General features: G+C 47.3%; 1 protein-coding gene across 1 annotated transcript in view; it reads left to right on the forward strand.

Moving 5' to 3' along the window:
* Positions 1 to 1,463, forward strand: part of ERLIN2 (ER lipid raft associated 2) — a 2,239-nt gene extending 776 nt beyond the window's left edge. Inside the window, exons 3-4 of the mRNA XM_056508614.1 lie at positions 937 to 1,071; positions 1,417 to 1,463. Coding sequence (XP_056364589.1) covers positions 937 to 1,071; positions 1,417 to 1,463 — 182 coding nt within the window. The remainder of the gene's footprint in view (positions 1 to 936; positions 1,072 to 1,416) is intronic.
* The last annotated feature ends 10,000 nt before the right edge of the window (positions 1,464 to 11,463 follow it).

Here is an 11,463-nt window from a genome sequence, read left to right on the forward strand (position 1 = left end):
CCAAGCAGAAGGAATCTTGAGTGGAATGGGAAATGGGAGAACATGGGCCAAATTCTAAAAGAATTTTCTGACCCTATAGTCTGGGACTTCCCATCTGGACAGATTCAGGATGCAGTCGAGGTTGCAAAATACCTGAGAGAGAAGTGTCAGGATGACCCTAAGGAAAAAAAAATCACTGCAGAGAGCTGGGCTCTGGCGTATGCTTATCGTACCCTGTTAGAGAATGTAGAACAACAAACAAAGGAAAGGGAACAGGGAGATAACGTAGCTACTATGCCAGCTACTCAGGCTGTAGTTAACACCCCAGGCTCGAGGACAGGGGCGAAATTAGACAGTAAGCTTCAACCAATGGCTGTGGCTACTAGTACAAGGAGTGGGAAGTGCACCAAGAAGATCGATCGGCCAGTGGAGGATGATGATGAGGATGCAGGAGAAGGACCTTCAACGCCTCCTGATATAAAATCAAGAGTCAAAGCAACTGGTGTGAGATCAGAAACCAATAATGAGTCCCTTTCCCTAAAAGATCTTCGTGGTTTAAGAAAAGATTATACAAGACGGCCTGATGAATCCATAATTAGTTGGCTGGTCCGGCTTTGGGATGCAGCAGGAGAGGCTACCATCCTAGATGGCACTGAAGCGAGACACCTGGGATCCCTATCTCATGATCTGGTCATCGATCAAGGAATGATGAGAGGGGATAACCCTCAAAGCCTCTGGGCACGTGTTTTAGAGAGCGTGGCACAAATATATCTGTGTGCCGATGACCTGTATATGCAGCAGACCCAGTGGAAAACCATAGAGCAAGGGAGATGGCGGTGGCGGAGATTATTTTTTCAGATGATATAACAACTAGGAATTCGGACCTGGTACCATGCACCCCGGTAACGTGGAGAAAGCTTGTGCGACTCGGGCCATCTGAATATGCCTCTGCCTTAGCAAAAATGAAGCGGGAAGAGATATATGAAACGGTGCTCGACATGGCGAAGAAGCTCCGGGCATACGCGGATGCTGTGCATGGCCCAACCCATGCCAGAATCGCCGCTGTGGAAACACGCTTACAAAATTTAGAGGGCAAGATAGAGGAAAATCATAAGAGGCTCACGGAGGAGATTAAGGAAGACCTCCTCCAAATTTCAGCTGTGCAAATTAGACGTCCTGGCACCCAACGTAGACGTTTCCCCGATGGGGAGAGAAGGTACACTCCCCAGGCTGAGCTATTGTTTTTCTTGCAGGATTCTGGAGAGAACATGAGGAGATGGGATGGGAAGCCTATGGCTGCTCTGGCACAACAGGTGAGGTATTTGAAGGAAGGCAAGATTGAAAGAGGAAGTTCCACCTGAAGGAGCGCTGCTCCTGTTGCCAGTACCCAAAGTGCCAAATACGATAGTGATAATGACATGTCTGACTTTCTCGAAGGAACTTCTAAGACGTATGCCCCAGGAAAGAAGGATAAACAGGCTTAGACGGGCCCTGCCTCTAGCCAGGGTGGGGCAAGGGAGAACTGTGTCTTTTAGACTGTGTGGATTCAGTGGCCTGGCACATCAAAACCACAGAAGTATAGAGCTTTAGTTGACACAGGAGTACAATAATTCCATCAAGATTCGTGGGGGCAGAATCTGTTTCTATTGCTGGTGTGACAGGTGGCTCGCAGGACTTCACCCTGGTGGAAGCTGAAGTGAGTTTAACTGGAAGGGAATGGAAGAAACATTTTATTATGACTGGTCCAGAGGCCCCATGTATTTTGGGCATAGATTACCTTCGGAACGGGTATTTTAAGGACCCAAAAGGCCTTAAGTGGGCATTCGGGATAGCAGCTGTGATGGCAGAGCACATCCGGCAATTGAACACCTTGCCTGGACTGTCCGAGAATCCAATTACAGTAGGACTGCTGAAAGGAGAAGAGCAACGAGTACCAATTGCCACTTCAATAGTACATCGCCGGCAATATAGAACAATTTGAGATGCTGTGATTCCAATCCACAAGATGATCCATGAGCTGGAGAGCCAAGGGGTGGTGAGCAAAACTCACTCACCCTTCAATAGCCCCATCTGGCCTGTGCGCAAATCTGATGGAGAATGGAGATTGACTGTGGACTACCATGCATTGAATGAAATGACTCCACCGCTGCGTGCTGCCGTGCTGGATATGCTGGAGCTGCAGTACGAGCTGGAGTCCAAGGCAGCAAGGTGGTATGCCACCATTGACATCGCCAATGCGTTTTTCGCCATTCCTCTGTCAGCAGAGTTCAGGCCTCAAGTTTGCTTTCACCTGGAGGGGCGTGCAGTACACCTGGAACCAACTGCCCCAGGGGTGGAAACACAGTCCCACCATCTGTCATGGACTGATCCAGGCTGCACTGGAAAAGGGTGAGGCTCCAGAACATCTACAATATATTGATGATATCATCGTATGGGGGAACACACCAGTGAAGTGTTTGAGAAAGGAGAGAAAATTATCCAAATTCTCCTGGAAGCCGGCTTCGCCATCAAGAAGAGTAAGGTTAAGGGACCTGCTCGTGAGATCCAGTTCCTGGGAGTGAAGTGGCAAGATGGACGGCGTCAGATTCCTACTGATGTCATTAACAAAATTACAGCTATGTCCCCATCTATTAACAAGGAGACACAAGCTTTCCTAGGTGCCATAGGCTTTTGGAGAATGCACATCCCTGAGTACAGCCAGATTGTGAGCCCTCTCTACCAGGTCACTCGCAAGAAGAACGATTTCCACTGGGGCCCGGAACAACAACAAGCTTTTGCCCAGATTAAACAGGAAATTCCCCATATGGTAGTTCTTGGCCCAGTTAGGACAGGACCAGATGTGAAGAACGTACTGTACTCTGCAGCTGGGAACCATGGTTTGTCCTGAAGCCTGTGGCAGAAGGTGCCTGGTGAGACCCGATGCCTACTCCTGGGATTTTGGAGCAGAAGTTACAGAGGGTCTGAAGGCAATTACACCCCAACAGAGAAAGAAATTTTGGCTGCCTACAAGGGAGTCCAAGCCGCTTCAGAAGTGATTGGTACGAAAGCACAACTCCTCTTGGCACCCCGTCTGCCAGTGCTGGGGTGGATGTTCAGCGGAAAGGTTCCCTCAACCCACCATGCCACCAGTGCCACATGAGGCAAGTGCATAGCCCTCATCACTCAGCATGCCAGAATTGGAAAACTAAATCGCCCTGGGATTCTGGAAATAATTACAAACTGCCCCAAAGGTGAAAGTTTTGGTGTCATGGATGAGGAACAAGAACCAGTGACACGGGCTGAAGAAGCTCCACCATACAACCAGCTACCAGCAGAGGAAACACGCTATGCTCTATTCACCAACGGTTCCTGTCGTGTCGTAGGGATGAATTTGAGATGGAAAGCAGCCGTATGGAGCCCCACACGACAGGTTGCAGAGGCTACCAAAGGAGAAGGGGGATCTAGTCAATTCGCCGAACTCAAAGCTGTTCAACTGGCCCTTAACATTGGAGAAAGAGAGAAATGGCCAAAACTCTATTTATACACTGATTCCTGGATGGTAGCCAATGCTCTGTGGGGATGGTTGAAGAGATGGAAAGAGGCGAACTGGCAGCTCAGAGGAAAACCAATTTGGGCTGCTGAAGAGTGGAAAGACATCGCTACTCGATTAGAGAGACTACCTGTGAAAGTTCACCATGTAGACGCCCATGTCCCCAGAAGTAGAGCCAATGAAGAGCAGCAAAATAATCAGCAAGTAGATCAAGCTGCAAAGATAGGGGTGTCGAAGATAGATCTTGACTGGGAGCACAAGGGAGAGTTGTTCTTAGCACGATAGGCCCATGATGCCTCAGGTCACCAGGGCAGGGATGCCACCTATAAGTGGGCACGAGACCGAGGGGTGGATCTAACCATGGACAGTATTTCCCAGGTTATCCACAACTGTGAGACGTGTGCTGCCATCAAGCAGGCGAAGCAGGTAAAGCCCCTCTGGTATGGGGGGCGATGGTCTAAGTATAAGTACGGAGAGGCCTGGCAGATTGATTATATCACACTGCCTCAGACCCACCAGGGCAAGCGCTACGTCCTGACCATGGTGGAAGCCACAACTGGATGGTTAGAGACTTACCCAGGGTCTCATGCTACAGCCCGCAACACCATTTTGGGCCTGGAAAAGCAGATCCTTTGGAGACATGGTACCCCTGAGAGGATCGAGTCAGACACTGGGACTCATTTTAAGAACAACCTCATTAACACCTGGGCTAAAGAACATGGCATTGAGTGGGTGTACCACATCCCTTACCATGCACCAGCTGCAGGTAAAGTGGAAAGGTATAATGGATTACTGAAAACCACCTTGAAGGCATTGGGTGGGGGGTCTTTTAAAAACTGGGAAAAACATCTAGCAAAGGCTACTTGGTTAGTTAACACCAGAGGTTCCATCAACCGAGCAGGTCGTGCCCAGTCTAACACCCTTAATATAGTGGATGGAGATAAAGTCCCAGTGGCCCATGTTAGAGGTTTGTTAGGAAAGGCAGTATGGGTTAATCCTGCCTCGAGTACAGGCAAACCCATTAGTGGGATTGTCTTTGCTCAAGGACCAGAATGCACGTGGTGGATAATGCAGGAAGATGGAACAAGACGATGTGTACCACAGGGAGATCTGATTGTAGGATGAGACAGAAAGAAATATGTAAGTGTTGAAGGACTGAGCAAGTGAAATGAGAGGAAATGAGTAAGTGTTGAAGATGTGAGAAAGTCGGATGAAAGCTTTTACGTTGTATTTAGTAGGTGTGTATCCCAAACATGTGTCAACGTTCACGATGTGGGATAAGGGGTGGAATGTTCTGGGTTGGTGTTGTGTCTGCTCCTCTCCCTGCCCCCTCACCTTGCTGTCTGCATGGAGCTGCCTGCCACCAGTGCCGTTTCTCCCACCCCGGGGGGGTGGGGCCCTGGGCTGTGCTGCTTGGCTTGCCCGGCTGCCTGGCTGCCATTGCTGCCCCAGCTTGCTTGCTACCCCAGCTTGCTTGCTACCCTGGCTTGCTTGCTACCCCGGCTGCTGCTGTTGCCCTGCTATTTTCTGCCCCAGCTTGCTGTTGCCCCGGCTGCTGCTGCCCTGCTGCTGCTGCCCTGGCTGCTGCTTTTCCCCCCCGCTACCTTCTCTCCTTCATCTCAAAGATCTGTACCGGCTCTGGACGGAACCTCAACATCAGAGACTGCCTCTGGAGCCTGCCAAAGAAGCTTTTTCGCCCTTCCCAGCGCTGACTGTCTCTCACTATGGTGAAAACGTTTTTTCTCATCTGAGATTGTACTTTCTTGCTGCTGGGAAGTGTTTTTCTTGTGTTTGTAAATAAACAGGTTTTTCCACTTTTCCCCCTGAGTAAAATTCTTTCCAAGCCCAGTGGGGGGAGGAATTGTGAGGAGGGTTTATTCTCTGGGGGACTCCTTAGGAGATTTTCCCCCCAAATTTGTCCTAACTTGGACACCTACCCTAACCCGAACCCTAACGTTAACCGAACCCTAACACTAAATTTAACTCTAACCTTTAACCCGTCTCCCCTAACACTAACATTAACCCTAACCCTAACCCAAACCCTAAACTTAACCCGAAACCTAACCATAACCCCTAACCCCTAGCCCTAACCCTAAACCTAACCTTAACCCTAAACCTAATCCTAACCCCTAACCCCTAACCCCTAACCCCTAACCCCTAACCCCTAACCCTAACCACAACCCTAACCGCAACTCCTAGCCCAAACCCTAACACTAGCACTAACCCTAACCCAAACCCTAAACCTAACCCATAACCCAACACTAAACCCTAACGCTAACTGTAACGCTGACCCTGACATCGACCCGAACATGACCCGGAAACCGACCCCGATCCTAACTGTAAAACTAACCCTTATTATTAGCCCAAACCCATAACCATAGCCCTTACCTCTAAAGCTAACCCTAACCCTAACCCTAACTCTAACCCATAACCCTAACCAATAACAGAAACCCCTAACCCTAACCCCTAAGCCTAACCACTAAAGCCAACCCCCTAAACCCTAACTGCCAACCCTAAACCTAACCCAAACCAAAAACCCTATCACTAACCCTAACCCTAACCCCTAAAGTAAACCCTAACCCTAACACTAACCCTAACCCTAACACTTCAACCCTAATGCTAACCCTAACCCTAGCCCTTACCATAAAATCTGAACTGGAACACCACAAAGCTGTCAAAATTCCAGGCATTATTGGGAAAAACATTGGGAATAATCCAAGATAATTTCAGACTTAAAAACCAGAAAACTACCTTGACATTCGCACAGAGAAAAGAAAAAACACCCCCAGAAACTGCACCAAAAATGGCCAAAAACCTCCTAACATCCACACTAAAAAGCAAAAAACACTCCAAAATCCAGTGAGATTCCAGGAATTTCTGAAGAAAAAACCTTTACCCTAACCCTATCCCAAACCCCTAACTCTAACACTATCCCTACCCCTAAACCAAACACTAAGCCTGAGAAAAAAACCCTAGCCCAAACCCTAACCCTAAATCTAACCCTAAGCCTAACCTGAAATCTAACCCTAAACCTAACCCTAACCCTAACCCGAAACCTAACCCTAACCCGAAACCTAACCCTAAACCTAACCCTAACCCTAACTCGAAACCTAACCCTAACCGTAACCCTAACCCTAAACGCAACCCTTAACTGTAAACCTAACCCTAACACCTAACCTTAACCTTAACCCTAAAACCTAATCGTAACCCCTGAACCCTAACCCTAATCCTAACCCATAACCCTAACCCGTAGCAGAAACCCTAACCCTTTCCCTAACCCTCAAATCTGCACTGGAACACCACAAAGCTGTCAAAATTCCAGGCATTAATGGGAAAAACATTGGAAAAATTCAAGATAATTTCAGACATAAAAAACCTGAAAACTCCCTCGACATTCGCACAGAGAAAAGAAAAAATACCCCCAGAAATTGCACCAAAAATGGCAAGAAAAACTCCTAACATCTACACTAAAAACACAAAACTGGCCCCAAAATCCACAGAGATCCACAGGAATTTCTGAGGAAAAAAACCTAACAGTAACCCTAACCCACACCACTGTCCTTAACCCTAACCCTAACTGTAGCCTTAACTCTAAACCTAAGCCTAACCCTAAGCCTAACCGTAAACACTAACTCTAACAGTAACCTTAATCCCAAACCCTGACCCCGAACCCAGCCCCAAACCTGACCCCTAACCCAAACCCTAAACCTAACCCTAACCCTAACCCCTAACACTAACCCTAACCCCTAACCCTAACCCCTAACACTAACCCTAACCCTAACCCTAACCCTAACCCGAACCCGAACCCCTAACCCGAACCCCTAACCCTAACGCCAAACCCTCAGCATAACCCCTATAGGATAACCGCTAAACCCGAACCCTAACCACTAACCCTAACCCTAAACCTAACCCTAACCCCTAACCCTATCGCCAAACCCTCAGCATAACCCCTATAGGATAACCGCTAAACCCAAACCCTAACCACTAACCCTAACCCTAAACCTAACCCTAACCCTAACTGCTAACCTTAACCAAAACCCTAACACTTAAACCCTAATGCTAACCCTAACCCTAGCCCTAACCATAAAATCTGTACTGGAACACCACAAAGCTGTCAAAATTCCGGGCATTAATGGGAAAAATATTGGGAAAAATCCAACATAATTTCAGACATAAAAAACCAGAAAACTCCCTCGACAATCACACAGAGAAAAGAAAAAACACCCCCAGAAATTGCACCAAAGATGGCCAGAAAAACTCCTAACATCTACACTAAAAAACCAAAAAAGGCTCCAAAATCCAGTGAGATTACAGGAATTTCTGGGGAAAAAACCTTTAACCCTAACCCTATCCCAAACCCCTAACCCTAACCCTATCCCTAACCCTAAACCTAACACTAAGCCTGAGAAAAAAACCCTAACCCTAACCCTAACCCTGGACCTAACCCTAACCCTAACCCTAACCCTAACCCTAACCCTAACCCTAACCCTAACCCTGGACCTAACCCTAACCCTAACCCTAACCCTAACCCTAACCCTAACCCTAACCCTAACCCCAACCCTAACCCCTAACTTTAAGCCTAACCCTAACACCTAATCTTAACCATAACCCTAAACCTAACTGTAACCCCTAAACCCTAATCCTAACCCCTAGGAGAAATCCTAACCCTAAGCCTTTCCCTAACCCTCAAATCTGCACTGGAACACCACAAAGCTGTCAAAATTCCAGGCAATATTGGGAAAAACATTGGGAATAATCCAAGATAATTTCAGACTTAAAAACCAGAAAACTACCTTGACATTCGCACAGAGAAAAGCTAATATACACCCAGAAATTACACCAAAAATGACTGGAAAAATTCCTAATATGTACACAAAAAAAAAAAAAAAAAAAAAAAACAAGCCCAAAAATCCTGCTATTTTCCTGCAACTTCTGATCAAAAACTCTAACACTAACCTGAAACCCAAAACTTAACCCTAAACCTAACCGAAACCCTAACCCTAAACACTAACCCTAACACGAACCTAACCCCAATGCCTGGCCCTGAGCCCAACCCCAAACCTGACCCCTAAACCCAACCCTAACCCTAACCCTAACCCTAACCCTAACCCTAACCCTGGACCTAACCCTGGACCTAACCCTAACCCAACCCTAACCCTAACCCTAACCCTAACCCTAACCCTAACCCTAACCCTAACCCTAACCCTAGCTCTAACCCTAACCCTAACCCTAACCCTAACCTGTAACAGGAACCCTAACCCAGACCCGAACCTTAACATTAAACCTAACACTAAACCTAACCTTAAACCCTAACCCTAACCCTAACCCTTAACCCTGAGCCTGACCCCGACCGCGAACATGACCCGGATCCCGATCCTGACCCTAACCCTAAAACTAACTCTTACCCTAATCCCTAACCCATAACCCTAACCCTTACCCCTACAGCTAACTGTAACCCTAAACCTAACCCTAATCCTAACCCTTACCCTAAACCTAACGTTAACCCTTACCCTAACCCCTAAGCCTAACCCTACCCCTTACACTAACGCCTAACCCTGACCCCAAACCTAAGCCAAACCCCTAAGCCTAAGGTTAAACCTAAGCCTAAACCTAAGCCTAAGCCTAAGCCTAAGCCTAAGCCTAAGCCTAAGCCTAAGCCTAACCCTAACCCTAACCCTAACCCGAAGTCTGACTCCTAACCCTAAACTTGACCCTAACCCCTAAGTAACCCTAGCCCTAACCCTAATCCTAACCCTAACACTAACCGTAACACCTAACCCCTAGCCCTAACCCCAAAACTATAACCCTAAGCTTTACCTTAAAACTAACCCTAACCCTAATCCTAACCCTAACTCTAACCCTAACCCTAACCCTAAACCTAACCCTAACACTAACCCCTAACCCTGACCCCAAACATAAGCCTAACCCCTAAGCCTAAGCCTAAACCTAAGCCTAAACCTAACCCTAAGCCTAAGCCTAAGCCTAAGCCTAACCCTAAGCCTAACCCTAAGCCTAACCCTAACCCTAACCCTAACCCAACCCTAAACCGAAGTCTGACCCCTAACCCTAAACTTGACCCTAACCTCTACTAATCCTAGCCCTAACCCTAATCTGTGGGAATACAACTAGAGAGCAGGACTGTGAGCACTGCTCAGCTTGTCACAACCGACATGGATGTGTTAGCCACAGTAGGCCGCAAGCCTTGGCAAGAGTAAGCGGGATTTGGAAGAAGGAATGTAAGAGATAAGAAAGTGCTTGGTACGAAGAGCTTACCCTGCAGTTTTTATGGGGATTTTCGTAATATCTACCTGGTACCAGGTTAGCTTAAACGAGGCATAGATTGAGCAATGATATTTAGTTATATAACTTAGTAACGCTAATATGATTGGTGCGCTATTTTTAGAAATAGGTAAAAAAGTATATAAACTTTGCTTTGTGGATCAATAAAGGGCTTCATGGCATATCATGAAGACCCCGTCTCTTCTTTACCACCGTCATCAAATGGTGCCCCGTGTGAGGACCTGCAACTGACCAGACGACGGAGTCCCCATAGGACGTGATTCCACTTGGAAGAGGAGGAGGGAGGATCCGCTCCGGAGAAGCGGGAGACACTGGCCAGTGACAAGCTTTCAACCCCTCTGGAGTGAGGTGAGACACAGGGGCTCGTTCCCCTGAATTCTAATTTGCTACGGGGAAACATGGGACAGGCAATGTCCAGAGAGGAAAGAGACGTTTTTGAACTTATGCAAAAGCTGTTACAACAGCACGGCAAAACTTAGCCTTCGAATCACTTAAAAATCTTGTTGAAATGGACATCATTTAATCTGCCGAGGGTCTCCCAGACCACAATCTTTACAACAGACTTGTGGGACGAAGTGGGAGTGAAACTTTGGAATGCTGTAACTAAGGGAGACAAAGCAGCTGCGAATATGATTCCCTCTTGGAAGGTTGTTTTTGAGACTTTAAAAGCCCATGAAAAATTACAAGCAAAAGATAAGGGGGATGCCCCCTGCCCCCCTGCCGCAGAAACTCGCAGCTCTTCACAACCGGCAGAGGCAGGAGAGAATGCTTCATCTCTCTCTGTGCAACCCATGTCCCCCCCTCTCGCAAACCCCCCTCCACCAAAAATAACGGTGAGAGGCTCTTCGAAATCCACAGGGGTTTTTGCTGCTGGCTACTGTCCAGAAAACAGCGAAGGAGAAGGAGAGGAGGATCCCTTTGATCCTGGGGTTGTTAATCCTGATGATGAACCAAATTTATTTCCTCCTGACCCTCACGACAACTGGGTCCCTTTAAAACAACAAGCATTAATGGAGGGAGATCTGGACATTGCTGAAAATATTGTCGCTCCAGTCATTTATTCGGGAGCTCGAAGACAAACAGCCCAATGGGAGCCACTTTCTTTTCAAGAAATTAAGGAGCTCTGACGGGCAATTACTGATCATGGCATTGGCTCTCTGTTTTTTACGACCATCCTGGAGTCAGTGCTTGCTGCCCACACTATGATCCTGCATGATTTAAGAATGCTTTCTTGGTTACTGCTAACACATGCTCAACTCGCTTTGTGGGAGAAAGAATGGGAAAGAGGTGTGCAAAATCTGATGGTTACTTATGTGGGTCATGCTAATACAGCTCTGGCAAACCTTACAATTAGACAACTCATGGGGGCAGGACCACATACAGATCCTGCTGCCCAAGCCCGAGACTGCCCGAGAGAAGCCTTAGACGGAATCCGGGAAGTAGCTCGGCAGGCGTTTCTTTAGGTGCCTGATACTCAAAAGCCTCAGAAAGCTTTTACATCCATCACTCAGGAGGCACAAGAGCCATATATGCATTTTGTAGACCGCCTTAAGCAAGCTCTTGAACACCAAATTGATGACTCAGAGGCTCGTGAAATTTTACTTTTAAAACTTGCTGTTGAAAATGCTAATGCAGACTGCAAAAAACTTAAATCT

The sequence above is a fragment of the Oenanthe melanoleuca genome, chromosome 22, assembly GCF_029582105.1.
Source record: "Oenanthe melanoleuca isolate GR-GAL-2019-014 chromosome 22, OMel1.0, whole genome shotgun sequence".
Taxonomy (NCBI): Eukaryota; Metazoa; Chordata; class Aves; order Passeriformes; family Muscicapidae; genus Oenanthe; species Oenanthe melanoleuca.